Source organism: Buteo buteo, chromosome 13, assembly GCF_964188355.1.
Source record: "Buteo buteo chromosome 13, bButBut1.hap1.1, whole genome shotgun sequence".
Lineage (NCBI taxonomy): Eukaryota > Metazoa > Chordata > Aves > Accipitriformes > Accipitridae > Buteo > Buteo buteo.
In genome coordinates this window covers 36,138,376-36,164,640 of record NC_134183.1, presented here as the reverse complement: position 1 = coordinate 36,164,640, position 26,265 = coordinate 36,138,376, and the positions used below count along the sequence as shown (strand labels likewise).

At 38.5% G+C, this 26,265-nt stretch overlaps 1 protein-coding gene across 1 annotated transcript; it reads left to right on the top strand.

Moving 5' to 3' along the window:
• Positions 1-782: 782 nt before the first annotated feature.
• Positions 783-25,988, top strand: TSPAN3 (tetraspanin 3). Its single transcript, XM_075045602.1, has 7 exons — positions 783-943; positions 13,397-13,588; positions 14,671-14,745; positions 18,414-18,515; positions 19,647-19,799; positions 20,052-20,135; positions 25,026-25,988. Exons 1-7 carry the CDS (start codon positions 881-883, stop codon positions 25,116-25,118), a joined length of 762 nt encoding a protein of 253 aa, XP_074901703.1. The 5' UTR covers positions 783-880; the 3' UTR covers positions 25,119-25,988.
• Positions 25,989-26,265: the final 277 nt, after the last annotated feature.

The following is a 26,265-nucleotide window of genomic DNA, read 5'->3' as shown; positions in this document are numbered from 1 at the left end:
CAAGAGCCGTGCTCTTTTACTTCACTGGAAGCGTTCCTTCTTCCCGTTAGACAAATGTCCCGATTGTAAAATGCATGCTGTTCTCCTCGTTAAACATTTGCCCTCCCTGCCTGCTGTGCCTGGTGCACAGATAACATGGTCACTGGGAGCTAGGTTGCTTCTCCTTTAAAATCCATCAGTGCACCCAGAGATCTCCTCACAGTCCAACACTGTCCACCTTATACCCTTTGCTAGTAGCGGGTTAGCAAGGCAAACCGGCCCGCGAGATCCTCCTTGCTGTCATTTTGGAAGAGATGTCTCATAGGCGGCTGCTCTTTGTGGACTTGCCTCAGCTCTTGCCCCCAGCACCCCTGCCTGACACCACCCTTCAGCCTCCTGAAGGCACGGAGTACTGCCATCAAACCACTGCTCAGAGGGCAAATGAGTAGGGTTTCTCTTTCCCTCACGATCTAAACTTCTACCGAGAGACGTCATTCGCTGTGGTACGGGGATCTCTGAGGACAGAAGTGCTGACCACTCCAGGCTAAGCTACCATGGAGACTGCCGAACCGCGTCGCTCTCCTGAGGGAGGGGAAGGAAAGCCCTCCACAGCGCGCCCGGCTTCGCAGCCGCCCTTCAGCGCCGCACGCGCGGGCCACACGCCGAGCGCCAGCGCGGCTAGGCGGCAGTTCACCTTAAGGGCTTGCGGTTCGCCATCTTAGGTTCCTCCGCCCCCTCCCGCCACGTGACGCAAACGGCCGCCATCTTAGGCTCCCCGCGCCGCCGCCTGGGCTTGCCTGGGTCACGTGGGGCGGGGCTGGTGGCGGAGCGGAGCTGAGGGGAGCGGAGCGGAGCTGAGGGGTGCGGCGGGGCCGGAGGCTGAGGGGCGGCGGCAGGCGCGATGGGGCAGTGCGGCATCACCTCCTCCAAAACCGTCCTGGTCTTCCTTAACCTTATCTTCTGGGTGAGTCCAGGGGCAGCTGGGGATGGGGAAGGTCGGGGTCTCCGGGCGCGGGGCTCTCTCCCCCTCAGCCGTGCGGTGAGGGGAGGGCTCAGGCCCGGGCCGGCCGTGGCGCGAGGCCCGGCCCTGAGGGCGCTGCGGGGCCGGGCCGGGCCGTCTCGTCGCTGTCCGGTCCTCGCTCATGTACGGCAGCAGCTGGGAGCCCCCGCGCCGCCTCGCCGGTTCAGTTTGTATTTAAAAGCTTTCTGTTTAACAGGCGCCTTGTGCCCCTTCGCGGGGCCCCGTGTTTCAGCAGTGGGCGCAGTCCTTTCCTTCCCAGTCCACCGTCCACCCCCCAAAGTTCGGAGGTGGATGAAGCTGAATCTGTTGCCTCAGTAGCCTGTCAATAAAGGTTTTACGGAGCATTAGAGATCTTGAGGTAGAGACGCTTGTGTAATTGAATACAGCTTGAGTGGCATTATTGAGATTTTCAGGTCTCTGCCAGTTTAATTTTTGTAGAGTTGTTACGGCCATTTAGTTTTTGGCCTCCTAATTTAAGGACGTCTGTCCCAAATACTTAGCGGTAAGTATGGAGCGCTGTTTTCTTCCTTGTATTTTTAACACAAAATTAGGAGAGAGAAAGAGATAACTTAGGAGTCCAAAAACAAGTCTTATTTTTCACTTCTAGTAACCACAGTTGTATTGTAGTATTTATGCGTCGCTTAAACCTCCCACGACTACAGTCATGCTGATGGTAAGACAAAAGCTTACGTGGGTTGGTGGAATAGTAGATTGCTGTAAACGACCTTTCTCAGGATGGACATACAGGCTGTAGCTTGGCATTATATTCATTGTAATAATTGGCCTGTCAGAACAACATAAATCTAACTAAATGGAATCAAATGAAAGAATGTTCTGTAGACTTTAAGAACTCCTTTTCTGCATTTAACTACTGTGTTTCTCATCCTCTAATCCCAGCTCCAGGAACAGAAGATCTGTTGTCCCAGCTGTTCAAAGATTTCAGCTTTGAAAAAGTAATAGTGGTAACAAGATAGTAGAACAGAAAAATTTGGGTATATATAGCTACATCATTTAATGTTGAAATCTAATAAGTGTTACAGGATAGATAAATGTTGTTGTCTAATTTTTTACAAAGGAATGCCTCTCATGGGCGCCTAAAAATGAATCATCGTCAGGGAAACGCATATCTGTGCAGGGTCACCAGGATTTCTGTATACAGCTGTTCAGAGAGATGGCCAGTAAATATGAGGCATATTTGACTAAGTAGTGCATATTAGGAGTCTGTAATTTTGGCTGAGGTGTATAGGCTCCATTCTTTATCTTTGAAGTATGAGGTAGTTAAATCAACCTTTTAGTACAGCCTTTGGAATCTGGTTTGCTGGGTGTGGCTTTTTGTTACATGCATAGTTGCAAATGGCATTAAAAAAGCTTTTTAATAGCTGCTACATCATACTTAAAGTTTTTGATTGGGCTTGTTTGAGTTGCATTCTTAATGGCATCTTGAAGTAGATTTTTTCTTTAGCGCTTTGCAGTTTTTCTTTATCTAGCACTTAGAATTTTTAATGACTTTTTTTGAGACAAACTTGACTTAATTTAAAATGGACAGATTGTATTTAGATAGCATGTAGTTCATGTCAAATTAAAATGTCACTGATCTTATATTCTGTAAACCATCTCCAGCCGAAGAAGTCAACTTGTGCTGATAGCTTTTTGGCAGATAAGTTGCTTGTGCTGGAACAACCTTGTGGCTCATCAGCTGCATGTAGAATGAGGCAGGCTTTCTCAAAGTAAGAATTACAAAAATCAATGTTTTTCCTCTCTTTAGCAAGCTATAGCCTAAAAATAGGAAATCTACATACTTTCATCAGAAGTAGTATATCTTCATTTTTAAATGGTAAAAGAGAAAGAAGAATTCTTGATCTAGCATGTTTCATTTGTTGACTGAGCTGACTGTGTATGTTAACATTTGGTGCCCATCTTGTTGCCAGTGTAATTGCTTCTGTGCTGTTACAGAAATCTTTTGCTTGTCATTCCTCTGTAGTTCTAATTATCAAAATTGGATCATCCAGGTTTCCACTGAGACTTGACAATAGATAACTGCCTATAATTGGTCAAGTAACTATGAAACCTCATTTAATTGCATTTATAAATTTAATGTGTCTCTATAGGTTATCATATATAAATGTTGCATATTATCATCATCTTCACAGTTGTCGGTAGTAATAGCAGGTTGCTTCTGCATAGTTTGCTATCGAAAGTTCTGCAAGAGTAGCTGATCAAAGTGAATTACAACACACACACACGCACGCCCTGCCATGGGTCTCAAATTTGTGCAAGGATGTGAATGTTCAGAGTGCTTTGGTAGCTGTCTTATGAGTGCTAGATGTTCAGAAAATTATCACTTCTGCTGCTGAAGAAAAAGCAGAGATGTTTTTGTTATATTCTGTAGTCTAGCATCTAACTTCTTTCTTTTTTAAAAATTTCTTTCAAGCCTTCTGAAAAAGGCAGATCAGGCTTGCTGACAGGTCATAACCATACCCACTCATTATCTGTGACTGCTGACTTTAATAACCCAAACTTCACTCAGTTTGCCAGTGATTCTACAAGTTCGTCTCCTTTTGAAGTCTTGTGCTACTTACTAGATTTTCTAGTTGACACTACAAAACAGTCATCTTATTTCTGTATAGTCTCATGAAAACTTTTTTTACATCCTGTTAAATTCTTATATTAACTGTACATTCCTACATGTTAATAATTACTACGGGATTTTTTTTTTTTTTTTTTTTTGAGAAAGTAGGCTGCAGAAACTATCTTCCTTTCACAGCAGGACAGGTGCTAGTTTATCCTACAGAAAACTGGATGGACTTTACACACCTTCCCAAGTTTTTGGTGTGGTACTTTGACAGTTTAGCTGAGTTGTATTTGCAGGGGTGTCCAACATCGAGTACATCTACTGTAGACACATATATTGCCTTAAAAACAAAGTACTGCAGGAAAAAAGCAGCATGAGTAGTAGTCATCAAGAGTAGCATGATAGAGATCTTGCGTGAAATGCTTATTTGAATTTTGGATAATTTGGCAAAGAGTGCATAAGCTCAAAGGTACTTTACAAAGAAATGCATTGATAAGAAGCATAAGTTAAAACTTGCCCTTCTTAGAAGGATCAGAGGAATACAGACCAGATGAATATGTTTCTTAGTGTTTTGTTGTTGTGAATTAGTTTTGGGGTGGATATGATAAATAGCAAAGGAAAAACAATCCTTCACTTGACCTTTCTTGTCTTAAGTTTGCACAAGATCTATTTGGTCAACTAGTGACTTCATTTTCATTCAGATGATGCGAAGTCCTTTTCTTTAAGGAAAGGAAGTAATTGTTAAGTGAAAGACAGTACATCTTAGAAATAAAAATAATGAAGCTTCTAGTACCTGTATTCTCAGAAATATTTTTGGTGGAGTGGAAATCCCAACGTTGACCAATCTGTCTGAAGATATAGGACGTGGCGTGGTTTTTTTTTCAGTGGGTACAGATTAGAATGACTGGTATGACAGGAAAACATTAAACTGTAGTCACAAAAAAATAGTAGTTGATAATCAGAAATATTTTTTGATATCTTGATGAAATGTTGAATTGATGACCAATTACAAATAAAAGATGATCATAAAGTATTTGAGGATAGCATGGTTTTTAGAAAAAACTTTTGTTAAAGTCTGCATTGATTTGAAAGAGGAAAAAATGAGTTTACCTGGGACAAATATCTGAAGACTGCTGTCAAATGTATTTTTGTGAACTCTTAATTTAAGGCTTCATTGGGTGACCTGCATAGTTCCGTTGAAAGCAGTTTGGAGAAATGAGGTAAAGACAAAAATTCTAGGGAAATGTTTTCAGGCTTACGTTTAGGATGTAGGATAGAAGGAGAAAATATTTAGAGATGCTTATAGCCTTGCTTCAGAAAAGGGAATCTGTCTGTTTTGTATTCTTGAAGAATATATGTACTTTGACAGCCTGCTCTGCTAAAACAGTATCTAATATCCTGTGCTTGCTTTGAGAGTTGTTTTTTTTTTTTGCCACCTCTGTGTCCTCCTTCTTGAGGAAAGGAATGAACTCTGCTTCTGCAATACTTTTATAACTCAGTAGTTGTGAACTAATTTGCTCTTGCAATTACTTAACTGACTTGAAATAATTGATTTTACAGTTGTCCTGGTTTCAGCCGGGATGGAGTTAACTGTCTTCCTAGTAGCTGGTACAGTGCTATGTTTTGAGTTCAGTATGTGAAGAATGTTGATAACACTGATGTTTTCAGTTGTTGCTCAGTAGTGTTTAGACTATGGTCGGGGATTTTTCAGCTTCTCATGCCCAGCCAGGGCACCTGACCCAAACTGGCCAACGGTGTATTCCATACCATGTGACGTCCCATCTAGTTTAGGAACTGGGAAGGGGTGGGGGGGCAGGGATTTGCCGCTTGGGGACTGGCTGGGTGTCAGTCGGCGGGTGGTGAGCAATTGCCCTGCGCATCATTTGTACATTTCAATCCTTTTATTACTTACTGTTGTCATTTTATTAGTGTTATTATCATTATTAGTTTCTTCTTTTCTGTTCTATTAAACTGTTCTTATCTCAACCCAGGAGTTTTACTTCTTTTCCTGATTTTCTCCCCCATCCCACTGGATGGGGGGGGGCGAGTGAGTGAGCGGCTGCGTGGTGCTTAGTTGCTGGCTGGGGTTAAACCACGACAACAGTTCACTTGACTAAGCTTTTATAAAACATTCTTTGGAATGATTGTTTAGAGAAATCTCAATGCTTCAGTTTTGTACAGCAAGAATGCTTTCTACAGTTCTGTGCTCACTGTACAACTTACGCATGCTCGCCACAGTACAGTAGCCATAGTATTAGAAATTATGTAGTATTATCTTAGAGGAACTATCTGTGCTATCCTTAGAAGAAGCTGTAGCTATCTGTTTATGTAGTGTGGTTTGGGTTTCTGGTAGAAAAGAATAAAGAAAATGCAGCAACAGGAAAATTCATTGAAATTTAGCAGTAGAAGGAGAAGTAGCTCACTTCCTCTTACACATAGGAATAAGCCAAATAATTTTTCTGTTTTACTGGGACTTTGAGAATTGTTTCTGGACTTTAAAAGCTGGGGTAGTGAAGAGACTTCTTGAGAGTTTTTTGGTGATCAAAGACTATAATTGGCAGATGATCCCAAAGGCTACCTATCGGGGATTACTTGACTGAAGCCTTTTTTGCCCTGAAGGACAGTCACTTCTGCATGTGGAAGTTGAATGTTATGTGCTTCTGCTGCTATGGTAGTGAAGTGAGTGTATTTGCAGGATTGTGTAATGGTGTGGAATCCTGTGTGTTAAGGAAATTAGGATTTAAAACTTGAAGTGTCATGCCCTTACTGAGTGATTTTCTTACAATATTTGGACATGAATTTTCAGGTAGCAAACATGGGCTAGGCCCTGATTCAGTAAGGCTTCGATTTGCCTTTAAGTAACATGGTAGTATCAGTTATGTTTCTTCACAGGATGAGTTTCAGGTCTTTGAGATTTTTCAGGACTCTCTGCATCTGGTCTTGTGCTTAAAAGTAGAGCTGATACCTAACAGAAGCAAAAACAACTTGCAAAGCTACATGTGATATCTTTGAGTAGTACATGGAATTTGAAATGCTGCTTTACTCGGTGAAACTTCCTAGCATGGAGGCACAGGGCAAGGAATCTGGAAACCGTGGAGCACCAGGTCGAGTTACAACCCTGATGACTAAATAGGTGTAAATGAGTGGCTATATTGTTAACATCTTTTCTAGTAAAAAAAAAAAAATACTCAGTCTGCTGGTGCACTGCCTCTTGCAATTAGTGATACTTAAAATATGTAATGCCAGATGCAAAGGCAGCCTAGCTCAGCCTTTTGCTTTAACTGCAAAAGCATTTTGAAGTTGAGGTTTCTATGCATACTGTTACAGAATTGAATTTGGCTAGTATAGACAAAGCAGTCGGGCTTATTTGAATTTTATGTGGCTTTGTTTATAAGCCTTCAAAATATTTCTAATGATGTTACGAAGTTGAATGGAATTGCTGGTTTTCTGCCAGAGGATTTTGTAAGACAGTTATAGCTCAGTGATCCAGTTAAATTATTACTGATGAGAACAAAGTAGAAGAGTGTCAGGAAACCATTGGGTTCTAAGGTGGATGGGCACCAATTTAAGCAAGTAGAGAAAATAATGTCAAGTATGAGTGTGTTTTGTTTCCCAGGGGAGTGAAGAGGGACAAATGGAGTAGCGAAGTGCTCAAAAGAATGTGAGAGAAATAAACAGCTGAAATATCCTATAGGGCCTTTGAAGTTAAAACTGAGGAACTAGATTTTGAAGGACAGATAGCTGAAAGAAAAACTTCAAGAAGTGAATCAGGAAGATTCTTTCTCTGTCTGACAATAATTGGGCTATGAATACTCCAGTGTTGGAGAGGACTGAAAATACCAGAGAAATACAGTTGAAGTCAAATAATGTAGTAGTGTGGAAAAAACGCTTTTTAATATACTGTTCTAAGAAGCCCAAAAATTGGGTAGCAAACCACAATACCAGTGCCCCTACTTATGGGTAGGAAATGTTCAGGCTTTGGTATGCATGGAGAAAAGTAACTGTTATGAAGAATGAAACTGATATAACTGTAGACTCTCAAAAATCTCTCCTGGAGTGTATGCTTTCTTTAAAAAAAAAATAAATAAAAAATTGTGTCAGACTAGAAAGGCAGTGAGAACAAAGATACACTGAAGTTTAACATAACAAAAGCAATACACAAATACACAGGCTGGGAAGATGGTCCTAGGACAGGATCCAGGCAGAAAAGATGAGGGACTGTTAGCGTGGAAGATTTTTTTTTTCTTACTTTTTTTTCTTTGCTGCTTTTTATCGGTGATGATACACGTGGTCTATCTGAATATACCATAGGTGTACTTTACAATCCCTGTCATGAAAGATGTTTTAGTAGTGGAATGAACAATAATTGGGTTTAGAGTGCTATCTGTAGTACTACCAAAATTTACCAATCAGCAATGATAAGTTGGCAGTAGTAGGAATCTATAAGTAGGTGTCCTTACCAAAAAGGTGGAATATTCCTCTTACCTAATTGGACATCAGGTGTGTTTTCTCCTAACATACAATACTTTGCTGCTACCTTAGTTTTCTTGTTCAGAGAGTATGTGTTTTTCTTAAAACAGTGAATAAAATGCAGATTCCAAATGGACAAACACTATTCTTTGGCCTAGTTAATTGAAAGAGTGCCAAAAAAAATTTAAAAAACTCTTTTTAGTGGGTTCTCTTGTGGTCCCAAAGTGAAGAAAATCCGATAGCAAGGTAAACGGCAAAAGTAACATGAAGGACAGTGCTTCGTAAAGATATGAAGTCTTCGGACAAGTTTTCATCAGGTAAGTTTGGGGGCAACATTAGTAGGGTAGTATAAGGAAGCACTAATTTGTAAATGGACCTGCGGTGATGATTGATAGAGAAATCATCAACACAAAAAGTAGTTTAAATATCTTTCTTACCAGTCATCATCTTAGCTAGCCAGAATTATAGCTTTCAAACTGCTGCAGTGTGTGAGCATTACTGAAAACATGAGAATAGTTCTTGGTGTGTGTTTGCAGCCTACTTAGAAAAAATCAACCAAACAAAAAATCCACCCACAACAATAACAAAAAGCACCTTGAAACAGTTTCAGGTTTGGTGTGTCTAGACAGTGTGTAGCTTTGTATACCTCAGTGCCTGTGAAAGGTGAAAACTGACTTTGTGAAACAGGTATGGGCTTAAGAGGCTGTATTATACCAGCCCAAAGATGGGGTGGGAAGTGTACTCACTCCAAGAACCCCAAATTTTAAATATGCTTTCCTATAATGCTTTGAGTGATATTTATAATCACAAGTATCATTGTGTCATTAGATCTTTCAGTTTTCCTTCCAGTTCTTTGCATACTTGTTTGGCTTTTAACAACTCCTCAGTGGCCCATGCCAAAGGAATAATATCAAGCTTTTTCTGAACTGAGGCCTGTGTATTTTTAAAATTTCCTTTGATGAAAAGGATGTCTAATTGTTCAAGCCTTTTGCAACAAACTGTCTTCATTGACTGTACTTGTCTTGTCAGTCTTTTAAAGGTTAATTCATCCTAAAATAAGAGTATGCCACTTCAGGTTCAGTACTGCAAGTTAGATGCAAACAGCTCTAAAAGGATGTGTGAATGCTGAATAACCAGTCATCTCCCTAGAGCATGCATGTGACCTGGCACAGATTCAGGAACTGCTGCAATATCTATTCAGAGCCTTGAGCAGATTAAGTTCAAGAATTCTTCCTTCAAGCCCTGTTTATCAAAGACTTACTTGAACTGTGCACAGTTCATATATTTGGCTTCCATTTAATGATAGGAAATGCATGATTGTAAATGTGGTAGCTTTTTAGTCAAATGTCTTTGACTTGAGCAAGTTCGGACTTGCAAATATACTGTTTATTCTGCTGGATAATAAATGTTGAGATTTGGATTATTTTGTCATTATTTTTTTTTTAATTATCCTTGTGTCTTTACTTGTGATGCAGATTTCAGTTTCTCTAGATAATTTCCTTTGAGAAGCAAATTATTTAAGCGCATGGTACTGGTTTGGTGTTTTGGGGTTTTTTTTCTCTTTTAAAAAGCACATTTTCAACTTTATTCTTAGGTTGTAACAGGCAATAAATGTGCATTTAACTGGTGCATCACTGATCAATGCAGATTGCATACTTTGTACAGGTAAAACTAGCTCTTTGTCTTTATCTGTTGTCACAGTATGCTTTATTTACATTAACATATAACATGGTACTGTGGAGGTGGAGCAAAACCCGCTTGTGCTGAGGACTTGATGTTGAAACTACTGAGTTGAGGGGAGGGAAAAAGGAAGGACCTCAGGCTAGTCTGGTCCCCTCGACTGAACACCTGTTAGCGGTTAGCACAGTAAATGCACTCATCTTCTGGTTTAGTTTCATCCAAAGTGAGTCCTGTTACGCACTCCGAAGATATTCAGTGATGCAAACCAGAAGTTAGTAAGTGAAAATCATCAAAGGATGAGCAAAAAGGATTGCTTCAAAAACACTTTTCTAATCCCAGCTAAAATACTGATTTAGAGACCTCCCCCCTTCCTTGTTTAGAGCAGGCTGAAGAAAACAGTAAGCATTCCGTGGTTATGATGTGAAAGGAAAAGGGAAGGCATTTCAAGCTAACTGGGTAGTGTTACCATTTTCATTGTTCTGTGATAGACTAGGTCTTGTACCTGTTAAAAAATAGCATTAAAACTCCTTTCCTGTGTATCACAGTTTAATCTTCATAGCTTTTAAAACTTGTGAAAGTGCCAGCAGGCACCTTTGCTTTTAGGACCTCCCCTCCACCCCCAACATTCCTTTTTGAAGTGATTCTGAGGAAGAGATAGCAGTAATTTTTAAGGGTTTGGTCACTTCATCAAGTAGAGGCAATGCCTTTATCTTCAACTTGCTCATGATTCTAGTGCAAGGTTTATAGACATATGAATGCACGCTGCTGTTCCCAAAATTCTGTAGCTTCTTCCACAGAAACACCAGTTCCACAACATTATTTAGAAGCAAAACCTAAGGCCAAATGCTGTCATGGCGATTAGTCATTATAGTACCATGTGTGGAAAGGATTTAGTGAAGTCTTTGGACCAGGCTGCTTTAATCTGAGAAGTCTAAAGAAAAATCTACCTTTCCAATAGTCATTACAAAATACTAATTTTTTTAACAAGCACAGTGTGTGGCTTTTCTTAGTTTCTGAGACAGTGTTTAATCTCTGTACTTGTCAGACTCATCTGGCATAAAACTGCAAGAGCAAAGTTTCTTAAAATGCATGTGCTGCTTGAAGTAGGGAAGGAAAGCTAACACCTGTAGACAGGGTGTTTTTAAAGGTTAAACTTTTGTTTGAAATGCATTCTTTAAATGTATGTGCTCATGCAGTTTATGAACCAGATCTTTCTTAGAAAAGAAGGAAGCCACTTAAATTTCACACAACAGAGAAGGACAAAGGGGTTCACAAATGGTTCTGACTTCAGTTTTGTGGTATATTTTCTGTGCCTGATGCCAGCCACAGCTGTGTCTTTTCATCTGCCACCTTGCAATATACCATATTTCTAACAAGCATTTTAGTTCTTAGAAATGGGAGATTACATCACTGTCCTGTCATTCACAGGCTTCATTGCTAGGCAACAGTTAATGTAATTCCATTGTTCAGTGACACTACTTTGAATCTTTGCTTTGTGTACAGAAATTGTATGTCTGCATTTTGCCATGTTGTACCTAACATGGTAGGATTTGTATAGTTGGATTAGCATTTCAACATCTTTTGTGCAAAGGGGCAATTTTGTAATAGCTTGTTCACTTCAGATTTTCTTGTCTGGAGAAGATGTCTTGCTGTTGGTCTTTGACTGTTACTGAATTTTCAGTTTCACTACAGTTGTGTCTACATAGCACCTTTTATTAGATGAATCTGAGCCTCCTGAATGCTTTTAAGATTCCTGTGGAGTACATACTTCACTGCAGAAAGAGAGGTGAAATGCATTGTTCAAATCCATGCAGAAGTGATGATACTTTTGAGCTGGCTCTTAATACCTTTTTCTTTGACATATTGTTTCTATAACAAAGTGCTGCAGGGGATATTCCATATGTGAAGTATTATTCTAGTAGTGTTTGTGCAGCATTGTTTTATAAGAAGTAGTTGCAGTGATATTGCAGTACATCCAGTACATAGTAGCAAACAGTGCTGAAATACTAGGTACCAGTCGTCTTATGGCTTGTCTTGTTTTGTGTCACACTAAACAGGTTGCCCAGGGACGCTGGGTTTTTCAAGACTTTGGACAAAGCCTTGAGCAACCTGATCTGAATTCATTGTTGAGCCTGCTTGGAGCAGGAAATTGGACTAAATGATCTCCTGAGGTCCCTCCTGGCCTGAATTATTAATTGATTCTTTGATTCTACAATAGCATGACCCAGTCTTGTATTACACTGGAACTAGCTATATACGTCTGCTCTCCTCAGTGCTACCTAGTGCTCAGGGATAGGTGTAGTTACAGGGCCACTGAGTGGGAAAGGAGGGCTGGAGGCAGCCTGCAGTATTCTTCCTCATATGAAAGCTGACCTGTAATATTCCAGTTGAGTGAACTCTGGTGTCCAGGGTATGGATTGGATTGTAATGGGGACACTACCCTTTATAGCAAAATTAAATTTGTGAGGTCATAGCTTAGTCATTGCATCTTCTGAGTGGATTGTTTTAGCTTAGCCTTGTATTGGGACATCAGAAAAGTATGTCATTAAATATTGAAATTATATTATCCATCATTGCAAATCAATTGAACATAAGTGCTTCATTTTAATATGTAGCAGGACTGTTTCATTCTGCAGCAAGTGTGAAGATGGTTATGAAAGACACTTGTAAAGCAGAAATTGATAAAGCCCTTTATTTTGAAGTAAATGTATGTTAGCTGGCTTGTCATGCAACAGCTGTCTGTCCTTCACTAGGTCTGCTCAGCTGAAAGTTAATGAAAGTATTGATGTGTTGGGATGCCTATAACTGTAAGGGAGGTAGAGTCATGTCAGAATGATGGGAGTGCTTTGTCTTGATGTCTTAAATCTATATAGTGGCAGATCCATCCTACAGCTCTCATTTGCAGTAACTTTAAGTGATTTGTTTGTTTAATAAAGACCATTTTGCACAACAATCCTTCTGAGAACATCACTTCTAAAAGTGTTGCGGTATGTGCCTCTAGGTATTTGATTCTGTCTTTTAATATTTGGTGCTTTATATTTGTTCATACCTGCTTTGTTGATTAAAATCAGTTTTTCCAGTGCTGTGAATGCTTCAGAAAGGCTGTTGTTTCTAGCAGTTCATCTTTCCGTAGCGGAGGTTAAAGTTTGCAATGTGTGTATCTATTCTGTTCTAATATTAAATCATGGGTAGGAATCAGCAAAATGGAAGAATAAGTAGTAGGTAAATAATGGCAGATAAAAGAACTGCATGCATGTTCTGAAAAGCTGTTGAATAGCAAATAACTTGCTGCTTGGATGGGCTGGAATCCTGTTCTCAAATGTATGAGACAGTTTGTGAACATTAAACTATGTAGAAAGTTTAGTTGACAGCATGGGAAGGAAGTACTTGGGAACAGGGAGCAAGGTTTTGGTGCTCATAGCATGATTACCCTCACTTCTTGACTATGTGCCTCAGAAGACTTCCATAGTGTAGTCAAAACTAAATCTGCCTAGATGAAATGTGGTTTGAAAACTACTGGCTGGCCTCCATTTGAGATGTTCCTAATCAACAAATGCTATAACCTGTCAAAGATGTTGAAATTTAAAAGCAAATAATTTCTGAGGCAAAGTAGCCTTGCTGAAAGAAGGGTTTGTTGTTCAAAGAAACTTACCATGGTCTTGTGTCTCTTGTAGGCAGCAGCAGGCATACTGTGCTACGTGGGAGCCTATGTGTTCATCACATATGATGACTATGATCACTTCTTTGAAGATGTCTACACACTAATTCCAGCAGTTATTATCATAGCTGTGGGAACACTTCTTTTTATTATTGGACTTATTGGGTGCTGTGCCACAATTCGAGAAAGTCGCTGTGGACTTGCTACAGTAAGTTGCAGAGTTTTTATATGATGATGTTTGGCTGTTGTATATTTGGTCACCTTACCTTTTAATAGACTTCTAAAAAAATTTTAAAGTTTATTCTAATATTATTTTATGACCTTAAATATTTCCCCTTATATTTTGTTAGGAACATCTTATTTCAATTTTCTGTTCTGAATAATGGTGTTAAATTAGCCAGTGCTGGCAGCAGCAGGCTCTCAGTTTTACCTTTTTTAGAACTGTGGTTGTCTCAAAAAAAAAAAAAAAAAAAAAAAATCATCAAGTCATAACAGGTTTTAGGTCTCACTTTTATCTATTCTGTTTGAAAAGCTGAAATTGGACAGAGAAAGGTGAACCAGGAGCCTTCTTGTTTTAAGTATCTTGCATCGAGGTTAACTGAGTGTTGTTATGATGCCTAAATATTTTTCTGTATGGCTTCATTTAGATGCTTTGTTTGCAGTATTTTGTCATGTGTTTCCAAGCATTTTAACTGTAATTTGAGCTTGAGAATTAGGTAGGAGAGAAGAGGTGCCAGCATTTAAACTGTCTGCACTTTTTTTGCGGGGGGGGGGGGGGTGGGGGGGGGGGGGGAGTTTGTTGAATACTGTGTAGACTTCTTTAACAGTTTATCTTAAAAGTGCTCTTAAATGTACCAAGACAAATGCATAGCTTGCTGTCTCTGTCAGTTGCTACAGGGCTTAAACTGAGGAAACATTCCCGTAGTCCATCTACCACTCTTAGTAACAGTCTGGATAGCTTCTTTCATGTGACGTTTCTATTTATCGAACAGAAAGAAGATTGAAAGAAGCACTTGTTTAAAGCACTCCATTATGGTGTTTTCAGTCCTAATGCTCAGCACTTGCCTGACTGGGCAGCTGCTTATTACTTGGTGAAGCTATGAACACTGAAGTTTCTTGAATGAAGTGAATTCTGGACTCATTTGATCAACTTAAATGCCTGCTTTAAGTTATCTGTTAAATCAAAACATTACCTGAAAAATTAGTTTAAATAGCAAAATCTGTCTGGAGACTTTCAGGAAGTAAATGGGTAAAACTATTTGCACAAATACTCTTGATTGTATTTTACAGTTTGTGATCATCCTGCTCTTGGTTTTTATTACTGAAGTTGTGGTGGTGGTTCTTGGCTACATCTACAGAGCAAAGGTAATAACTTGTCAATTTCAGTGAACATGTGTGTTGTGAACTGTTACCAAAATACAGAGGTGTAGTCTTTACTGTGTTGGATTCTGTAGAACTGTAAATGGGTATTTGTTAAGGGAATAAAACCAAACCTCCAAGTGGGTTAATTTGAGATATCAATATCTTAAAATTTAGAACAATAGTATTCTTTAAAGCAAAGCAGAAGGCTTTCTTGGAGGCAAAAAACTAGCTGGAATATATCATTAACAGTTGAACAGCAGAGGGGAGACATGGTAATTGGTACCTTTCCATTTTCCAGATGGTCTTCTAATTTATTTATGCTTTGACTTTGTGAATGATTTAGGTTGTACAATATTTGAACATAGGGCATATTGGTTTGATATGCAGTAACTTAAATGTTGTCTTGTGTTTTGGTATACAAACTAACACTGCATAATAATAAAATCAAATAGATTGAATGTGTTAATGTATACTGTCTAGCTTTATACAGGTTGTTGACAAGGGTTATGGCTAAAGAAATTGTGACTTCTACTCTTTGTTTATTGGAATTTAAGAAACAGGACCAGAAAAATGAAATTAATTGTGTTTCTAGCAGCATAATACGTAGCAGAAATATACCACATGGCATTAGAGATATCACAATGTAGTTTGAAGAAATGAAGTTTCTAACTTGCACTGTTTCACTAGCTTTTGTTGCGTCTACATCTAAATTTTGCCAAAAAATTAGTAGAAAAGGTGTGTTTAGCTGTGATGTGTAGTATGATCGCATTATAGGACACTCCAGGGATATCTTAATAGCAAGCTGAACTACAACACCATTTACCTTTCTTTGGCCTTCTGTGTTTATATAAACCCAGGTCTTACTAGTCCAGTATTCTCTCCTGCTTGCTTTCTCTTGCTATCCTGGAAGAAATGGTGAGACAACCATTAAGTAAAAATCTGGAGTTGTTGCTTGGTTTACAAAGCAAGACTTCCTCGAGTAAGCAGCAATTGAGAGGACCCTGAACCTATGCAGTATAAATCTGGCTTCATAACAGTTAGAGTAGGTTGCTTCAACAGAAATGCTCCATCAGTGATGCTTAAATTCAGGATGTGTTTTTCTCATGGTCTGCGTTTGATTTCTGCTATATTGGCAGTGCACCGAGAAGATCATTTGGGACTCGGAAGCTTGTAGTGTGGAAGTAGTCCTTGGAAGCAACTGAGGAGAGCAGTACAATTTCTGGAGAACAGGAAACATGTTGAGTTCTTACATGTTAACTTGAATGGTTGCCTTCTGCTCCAATACTTGCAGAAGCACAGTGTATTACAGTGTAGTTATTCAGGAATTACTGTGGATCTGATCTGGACTAAGCTGTGGTCATCTTATTCTCTCTGTGTTCAGTCTAAAAGTGGCTTGCTCTTTTCCAGTTAAGAGCATTCAGAGCAGATAAAAGCAGATGCATAGATCTTTTTTCCCTAGCCCATCTGAAATAACACACTTGAAACACTTGAAAATTTGATTGGTCCCAGCTGTGTGTTCCTGTTGTCTCATTTTTGTCTTGCTACTGTACAGTTTCACAGCTGTAGCTAATGCAGGGTCAGACCTCGGGGGAAGAGGGAAGGTAGTCTCTTTTTGGTGGCAACATGTTCTTACATTAAGCCATTTGTTGGGAGTCTGTATTTGAAAACTAAATCTTGGATCTTTTGAAAGGACAGACAGGTTTGTTAGTAAAAATGGCAGTTTTCTACTACCCTGCAGTACTTAACATCTTAAACTATTGTTTTCAATTGCAACAGGAGTGTCAGAAGTAACTTAGAATTTATGATCAGTGAACTGGGGGGTGAAATCTGCTCAGATTTCTGATTTTTTTTTTTTTTTTTTTTTTTTTTTTTTTTTCCAGGATAAATAAGGCAGTTCTGTGCTTTGCCAGTTTTATTCTGTTGTTTCTGACATGGCATGGCATATATACATTGGAGGGGGGGGGGAGTTGTTTGGGGTTTTTTTGAAAAAGGCACCTGAATCATGTTAGAATTACTGTAGTGTTAACTGTACAGACTTCCAAACAAAACTTTATAAACAAAAGGAAATGCTGAAGTCATGGCAGTTGTTCATCAAAACTGTTGGTACCAAGTGAGACTGAGTATAATGTGTCAAGAAAGTGGTAGTGTGCCCTTTTAAGTTAAGATACAATGACTCATCTTAAAATTGTTTAGTGTTCCCATATGCGTCTGTAAACCTGCATGTGTGGATCCAATTCAGACTCCTACTCCTTCAGAAAAACATGAAGCATGCCTAGGTCATACTGCGATTGACTGACCTGCTGCAAAATCTGCTAGCATTGGTCCTCATCAGTAATTGTGTGTAATTTGCATTGCTTTCAGGCATAATGTTGCCCTAATTGAACCATAAGCCAAATTATATACAAGCAAGCACTGAAATAAATGATTTAAAAACCTATATGACAGATTGAACAGCTGGTTTTTTATATGAATCACAGTTGTAAATCACATTAGTTACATCATTGAACAATTGAATTTAAACTAGTCTGAGACAAGTTACCTGTGCAGGCTAAACTGACTTTTATTCCTATATGTCTTGATACAGATTTACTTGTAAAGATAACCAACATTCTTGGATGGGGGGGGGGAATGAAGCTTGTGCTACGCTGCAGAAAATTCTTCCCTTTAAGCATTTAAGAGAATGATGTGTTGGCTAGACCTTCTTACTGTAACTTGCAAATCTAAAGAATGTGCATGCTTAGTTAATGCTCAGCCCTAAGAGTACATTCCTTGCACATAATTCCTGTTGAATGTGATAGGGAAAAAAAAATCAATTCAGAGCTAATCTTGCTATTGTACAAATGTTTAGCTACACCAAACTTTCTGTGTGTGTAAGCAACAGTTTACAGTGAAACATACTGCCTAAAAGGTTCTAGTAATATTACCTCCAAAATGGGCATTATAAGATGCCTTTTGGGGGACAAGTGATGATTCTTGGATGTCATCCATTTCTAACACATGTAGTTGACAGCATCTTAAGCAACTTGACTCATCTGCAGTAGCTTTAGGAGCTATTCCAGTAGCTGTTGCTATGTACCATGTACTGCCATCAATGTTTCTCAGAAAGCGTGGGGGGACTGGGACTGAACAGAGCGATTGGTCACTGTAGGGTAGAATAGTCTGCCAAAAGACCTCATCTTTGATACTTTACCTGTGCTTCAATCAGAATCGGAAGAGCAGCTGGTATGACTTACATCCTTGTGGTCCCAAATGGAATGAGTTAACCCAGATGGTTATCCTGGTTTTGGTTTGGAACTTTGAAGGCGCAGGAGGAAGTGGAAAGGTGGATTCATGCTCTAATGGAGAGCCTTTAACTTCATGGAATGTCTGCCACAGTGTCATAATAAAAGCCATATCCTTTCTGAGATACATTGCAAAGCTACTTTGTCTAATATCTCGTGGAAGGTAGCTCCTTGGTTTTTTTTCTTGTCCATTAGCTGCAAGCTAGCAACATTTTTGCAAAAGTCAAGTTAGAGTTTTAAGAAGCTGTACCACTAAAGTATGCTAATTTCAGATGATAGGGAGTTACCTTGGTTTCCTGAATTGCTATCATTGGAAGTGAAATTATTTTACCTAGACCTGTACTACTTCTCTTGGTGTGCTAATGCAGATGCTTTCCTAATACTTCACAGGTGGAGGATGAAGTTGATCGCAGCATTCAGAAAGTATATAATGGGTACAATGGGACAAATCCCGATGCAGCCAGTCGTGCTATTGACTATGTACAGAGGCAGGTGAGACTGTGAGACAGTCCTTTGTGTCCTTAAAACACAGGTGCTATGTTGCTCTATTCCTTGTGTAGCATATCTTCCTCCCTTTTGACAGATCTAGGAAACAGCTGATTGGTCAATAAATAGCTTAAATCAGTTAAAATTAGTAGAATTATGGCATTGTTGATGGGGAGATGCATTTTGTGTAATTGGCTACCTATGAATCATAGTTTGGATTCAAATATTTAGTACTTGCCTATCTTTCTGCAGTGGAACATTGTAGAATGTTCTCACGTCTGCACCAGGTTTATCTAGAACATGCTGGGGGAAAGAAGTTCTTGATTCTAGCTGAAAGCTAGTGTTGCAAGCTTGTGGATTCAAGGCTAAAACAACCGATCAGACTTACAGAAGATTCAGGGACTTTCAATATTCTTACAATTGCATCAATATAAAAAGTTGTCTAATATTTACATATTAAATGTCTAATGCATTTAAGTCAGTCATACTACTAATTAATACCTTGCTTAAAATCCCTCCTGAAAGGGGAAAAAAGAGAAGAAGCTGGTAAATTGACACTTACGTAGTACCTCTGAGGCTGCACTGTACACAAGAAAACTCCAAGCACTGCAACAGAGTATGAGCTCTCAGCAGAATGGAACTGTATTTATTTTTAATTGGTTCATTCCTGAAGGCCTTCTACATGGCCACACAGGCATGTGATTATATGAAATGAACTTTAATTCTGCACCACAGCTCTGTGAGGAGAGTGAGAACTATGTCCAGAAAGCAAAGGGGTTTTTTTTCAAGCATCTGTTGTAAGCTTTAAGGATGGAGCTGTTCTAAGCCAAAAATAAAGCTTTTGTCTTGTCTGGGAGGCATGAGAGAAAAGTAGGTTGTCAAATATGCCCCAAGAACTGGAATTTCAAGTCTGTATTTTGTAAGGAGTATCTTAAATGATTTAAGGCTATAGGTCCCTTTACAATACGCTCAGTCTATGATTTGCTTAAGTAACTGCCAAATAATTTGTGTTACTCAAGTAACCAAGGTAGCCTAATCTTTATATACTTGTGTTCTTGGTATTGCAATTAGAATTGCTTTCTCATCCCACTCCTTGACTGATAAACACACTGGCTCTTTACCTGCATGTTTTTTCAGCTGCGCTGCTGTGGGATCCATAACTATTCAGACTGGGAGACTACTGTGTGGTTCAAACAAACTAAAAATAACAGTGTGCCACTTAGCTGTTGCAAAGCAGCCCTCAGCAATTGTACTGGCAGTTTGACCCGCCCAATGGACCTTTATTCTGAGGTAAGACAGCTGAACTATGAACTTATGTAGCCATGTGCTTTTGCTGACAATTGTTTAATTTTCTTTTTAGTGGGAGCATGAAGTCTTGCGTGTATTTGCTTTAACAGGAAATAAATAGATAATAGGGATATACTAAGTAATTACTTTTTTAGTGTTTGGTTTATCTTTCTGCCCTGTTTGATGCTTTGGGGGTTTTTTTGTGTGCCTAAAAGTGTTTGCCAGATGGATATGTAAGAAGTCTACTTGTTTCAGGGGTGTGAGGCTCTGGTTGTAAAGAAGCTTCAAGAGATCATGATGTATGTCATCTGGGCAGCACTAGCATTTGCTGCTATTCAGGTAAGAGTAATCTTTAGCTGTAAACTCTTTCTCAGATGAAACTGCTGTCCAGGTTACTACAGGTATGCACAGGATGGTGACAGCTTTAGTCCCTACTTGGTCTGGGGGGGTAAATGCACATCAGTCAAAAGGATCTAAACACTTTAACACAGAACTTTTCAACCATACGTGATCTAGAAACTACTGCTATGTGGATGTATGTTCTGTTAGATTTGAAGATAGCTGAACAGTCAATGTTACATGCAGTAATCTACTAGAATGTAAATGGTAAATTATTTCTTGAAAACCAATTATCTTAAGTATTAAGTATCATGAATGTGCTCTGATGGCATTTAACACTTGAAGAATTTCCACAGTATTTGATTTCCAACAGCTCATGCTACTGATGTTTTAAAAACATGGCACGATTTAAACATGCTTCATGGCATATAAATAATGTCAAGACCACCCAGGAGATACACCAGGGGTTTTGATAGCATACTCTGCTCTTGTTCAGCTGAGCTTTGCATTGTCTTGAAGATTTCTTGGTTTCTGGACTTAAGCAAAAAAAGAGGTTCTAAACTAGAGACCCTGCCTACTTAAAACTGGGGACAGGCTGTCTCCCACATAAACCTTAATTGTTACAGTTACCCTGGTCATAAAACGTAACTGAGGAAATAGACTGATGTGTGTCTCAGTATTTATTTAGATTTTTTAAAAAAAAGACTAGGACTGTCTTTTAAACGTATCTGTAAAATTGGAATTTTGAATGCTGATCAATTTGGCAGGCTTAGTACATTCATCACGCTATTTTCAGACTGCCCCAATGTTGTGGCCTCTGAGAAATGTAGTACATATGCTGAATCCCAAGAGACTTGAAAACTAACTTTGAAGTTACTTTTGTGCCCATAGTAGCATTTGAATTCAGAAAACATTGTACCTGTTGAGTCAGGCAGTTTAGGCATTTTTGTTTTCAAAAACGGCTTTTGAGCTGTATTGTAGGTTTGAAGGTAGATAATCTTTTGCAAACAGTCTTGCGAAAATATGGTTAAATTTTTATTTCAATGCTACAAGGATATAATCATAGATAATGCTATATACAGTAATAATGTTGAACTGTCCAGAACCAGATTACTTCAGCTATGGAACTTCGAATTTGGTGAGATCTGTGCTCAGTCTTCTGAAGGAAAGTATTTTTTTAATCGCCATTCTTAAAACTCTAACTGCTAAAGCAATACTTAGTCTCCTTGAACGCTGAAATACATTTGTATGATGTTAATGAAGGTATTTACCACAACTGTGACTACTGTGGGAGATTTTTTTTATGTAGGAAAAAAAAAATGTATGTTATGAGGCTGGGTGACCTGAATCCCAAGAGGTGGCATTATTCCTGGCTTTGGAGTTTGGAGGTTGATTAATGAGGTCTGCCCCAAAATGCAGTACAGTTGTAATCCTGTCTGGGGTTGGGCCAGAATTTCTGACACATGCTTGCAGTGGAAATGTGGCTGCTTGCATCCTTCTGTTATTCCTGGCTCATCAATTCTAGGCAAGCATGTTAGTTGTATCCCTTTTGCAGTAGGTACTCTTTGATTTGTCTTTGTGTCAGTAATAAAGCTATTGGCAGACAGTACATACCTTATAAACAGTTTGTCAAGAAAATAAGAATGTCAGAGAAACTTCTTTGCTATTGCTGTAGTATAGCATTTTGAAATCTTTTTGCTTAAAGTTAAAACAAGCTACATGATACCTGTTCAAAAAATGAATAAAGATAAATATAGAATACAGCATGTTGGGAATACCCTTGAAATTTCTGTCTAGTAACACTCACTGAGTGGTAATCACATTTAAGTTTATGAGAAGTCATATTCTTGTATATTTGCTCCACAGTTCAAATGGTTGTAAATTTTTATGTTTCTAAAAGGTGTAAGTTTCACTCAAGTTGATACTAAACAGTATTCGAACTGTTCTGTTATATAAGTTATGTCCTCTTATTTGTAATACAGAATTTAAGTACGTACTTAGCCTGATTTATCTGCAAAATAGTCTGGGGGCTGATTGAAATGGAGGTAAGAATGTAAACTTTGGCCAATGACCTGTAACCTAGGTCATGTCTTGTAAACTTAGAGGAGTAATTATGTTTTTCTTAAATTTTTGTGAATTTTATTACCTTTCCTATGTTCACTGCATAGAGTCCACTCTGAACTGTTATTTTGTACGTTATGCAATAAGGCTGTCCAAAGTTTATTACTTCTAATAGCTTACATGGAACAAGTGTAGCCTTCAGTACTTTCTTTAAAATGAAAAGACTGAGAAGAGGAGAATTTTTGCAAGGCTTGGAATTTGTGGAAAGCTTAGTCTTTTCTGCATAGAAGTAATTTTTGGTATGTTCATGTTTCAGTTACCATGGGGATCTTCCAGTGTGCAGTAATTCCCTGGTCTCAACCACAGTGACAGTACAGAACTGTTAATAAATAGGAGGCAAACTGAGGGGAGCAAAGGCATTACAGTGCACTAGAAGTCCTGCTCGATTAGCTGCAGAGTTCATTCTTAAAGATAGCTTTTATAGTTAGTGGTCACTTACAAGGTACCAAGCTTGGTGTATATATACAGCCAGTGAGCTTTTTTGTAGGGGAAAAAAAAGGCAAACGGGTTTGGTGAAAACAAATGCAATATAGTTACTGCTAGTAGGCAAATTTTAAACAAAGAAAACCACACAAACCCCAAAACAAACCTTCTGACTGTGGGAGATGTGTCTAAACTTTTCTAAAAGTTGAAGAAGAGGGGAATGCATGGATCCTTCCTCAATACAGACTTCTAAAATATTTTTGTTCACAATGTTAAGTAGCAACTGAAGAGAAACAGAATCAAATGCCTTTAGAAAAAGTTTTAGAGTTTCTAGTGTATTTTAAAAAATGACTTACTAAACAATTTCTGTAGAGAGAGTTGAAATACGGGGATTACTTCTGTGTTTACCCTGAATTCTAGGAATATCCTCACTGGCCTCCTAGACATTATAAATGGTTTAAATAGTAACTCAAAAGTTGATTACATGAGTTATTATAGTACCTGATTGTTTCAGATTTTACACCACTCTATTTAAATTGAATGTCTTGAGTGAGTCATTGACCAGGATTATCTTTGTGTGAATAACTGTAAATGTGATGGAACTGCTTTTATGTATTTGAAATTCTTGGCTAGAATTATAGCAAATGACTAAAGGAGGTGTCTTTCTGTGGCACACTCTTGTATCATTGTTTTGAACAGGGAAAAAGGTGAAGTTTCTGTACTTGCAGGCTGCAAGCCTTCTTCAGAGTTCTGTAGCCTCTGGCAACTACCATGAACTCTCACATGTCACAGCTCACAAGTCTAACTTAAGGGGTTTTTAACTGTGGATATTATCTCCTCACTTAGAAGGGCTCTGTCCATGAGGAGGCATTCTCTCATGTAACTCTGTTTTTTCTCTTACTCTGACATGAATATAATGTATATTTGGGAGTTAATCTGTGAACTGGAACCACGCAAGTACTGATGGAAAGTATAGAAAGGTGCTGTTTTTACCAACAGGCTGAAGTGCCATACTCTAGGTTACTCTCCATATGCTTTTTTGAACCTGAGCTGGTTTCTGCTATAGATCTAAAGCAGATAATGCACTCCAGACAAAAAATATTATTAATCTTTACAGCTTGTTCCTTTCTAGGAAATTAAAAGCTCATACTAGAATTTCATCATGCCTCTTTTTAATCACTGCTTATTTAGACTTAGGATTTTTGAAGCATTCTCTCTTCAGTCTTTCAGCAGACTTGAGTACTATGTTTCATGTACCATCGTTTAGTTGTTTTAAACCTTGTTACACATGCGATCTTTGCATCAGGCTTTATTAACAAAAAGCAAGTAATTCTCCTTTTGCCCGGTGCTGTGTTTCACTGGGTTTTTGCTGTACGAGTGAAGAAGGTTTACATTTGGCTGTCTGCTCACTCATTTCATTCTTGTTTGCTTTTCTGTTCAAGGTGGGGTTTTGGGGGTGGGGTTTTTGTTTGGTGTTTTTAGAAACTTATTTACCTTCTGGGTGATGCTTTGTAATCCGGAGCTATGACAGGAGCCCCATGAAATATTTGCATCTGTGAATAAACTTCTATGCATATGACCAAATCAGTACAATCTCTTACTGTACTAGAAGCTATTGCCAATTACTGTAAACCATAGAACACAACACTACCTGATTTTTTTGAGTAGGTGCAGTCTTATTCTATCTTCAGGAAATGTGCAACTTCTGTAAAATATCATGCCCTACATCCATGATGGTATTCACCCGATTTAAGTCTTGCAAATGTATACAAGGTGATCAAACCTTAAATTCCTGGCAAACTTGCCAGAACCATCATGGTACTGTGAATTCTAACAGCAGGAAAATGTCTAGAAGTGAATAATTCACATTGGACTTAAGCTTTCTAATATGACATATTAACAGGGATTGAGCATTTGAAAGAGGTTTCAACAGTGAAGTAGGTTCATAAAACTAAAGTTTTGCTCTTTTTCATCATGGCAATTAGAGGCTAATGCATTTGAATTTCACTTTGATTTTTCATTCTAGATACAGTATCTAAATCTGTACCTTTCATAAAATTAGTAATTTCTTCTGTCTGAATTGTTGAGGCAGAATACAACTGGCTGACAAAAAAAACTTCCATTAAAGATGTCCAAGACAATCTTGTAAGAAAATAAGGCTGGAATTTGTGGCCCTTGCTTTTTGCAGCAGGAAGTGACGCTTTTTCAAGAGCAGTGCATTTGTTGCCATTTACCTTATGGACAATTACAGTCTTGCAAAGCATGGTGACAATTTCTTTGCTGAGGTTAAATCTCTTGGAAGTGCCTTCTTTGTACTCAGCTTGTTTTCTTGTTTTTTCTCCATAGCTTCTGGGCATGTTGTGTGCCTGTATAGTACTATGTAGGAGGAGTCGGGATCCTGCCTACGAACTTCTCATCACTGGCGGAACCTATGCCTAGAAGAGAATGTGAACACGCAGTTCAATCTTATCTCATCTGTGTGGAAGGTGAATGGGCCAGGTCTACTGCAATAGCTTTCTTGCCCTAAGCTTAGTCAAAGCACACCTTTCGCAGATGAGGACAGCAGTACTGTACACTGGTGATGGGCAAAACAGCTCAGCTTTACACACACCCATATAATTACCTGTGACTTTCACTGTTTTAGCCAGCTATTCATGTATCTAAATGTTTTAGTATACTAGTAAACTTTCTAATTTCAGAACCATTTGCAAGTTAAGTGTAATTTGGTTGATATGAAAGTCAAAGGATGTGTGCCTACTTTGGTAGATTACCTCTAAGCATTAACTGGCTGATTCTTGCATATAGAGAGAGGATTTATTAAACCTTCACTACATGGAACTCTTTTGGCCAAAGTTGTACAAAGGAAGCCAGCTGTATTTAATTTGAGGAAAAAAAAAATTTTAATCTTGCCCTTCACCAGTGTCACTTTTTAAAAACACTTAAGTGAAGTCCAGTACACTTTATATATAAAAATTGTAAAAAAAAAAAAAAACCAACCAAAAAACTAACAAATTTTAGGATCATGTGACTGCAGTTTTGACCTTCAGAGATCAAATCTTTCAAACATTAGTGGTTTAAAATACAAGCTGGCTTTTCAGGAGTATAATGTATGCACTACTGTTCTATAATGAAATATTTCATTTTTCTATGAAGAGCGGTTTTATGTGTTGAGTGAACTGTTAGACTGTAGATCTTAAATTGGTTTGGAAACAATGTAGCCATGTAGAGTAGCAAAGTAGTATGTGAAAGTGATCTCAACTGTAAATAGTAAACCTGATTAAATAAATCTCTGTATATCCTCCCTATAAACATGTCTTGTTTTCTGTTTAAACGATTCCATTGTATTTGTTCAAATGGTGTCCTGGTGTGCTAGAAGCATAAGCTTTAGTATGAAAGCACTGGTTTTAAATGGCTTCACTTAAATAGATATGTATTTAAGGTTTGGTGGAATCTTGATTGTATCATGTTTGTTCTTTTTACTTGAAACAATACTAAATAAGCACAGCACAACAAACTTGGTTGAACTTGATGGAAAGTTAACATCGTGTGAATACAAAGAATCTGTTGCCTCTCAACAGTGGGGGTG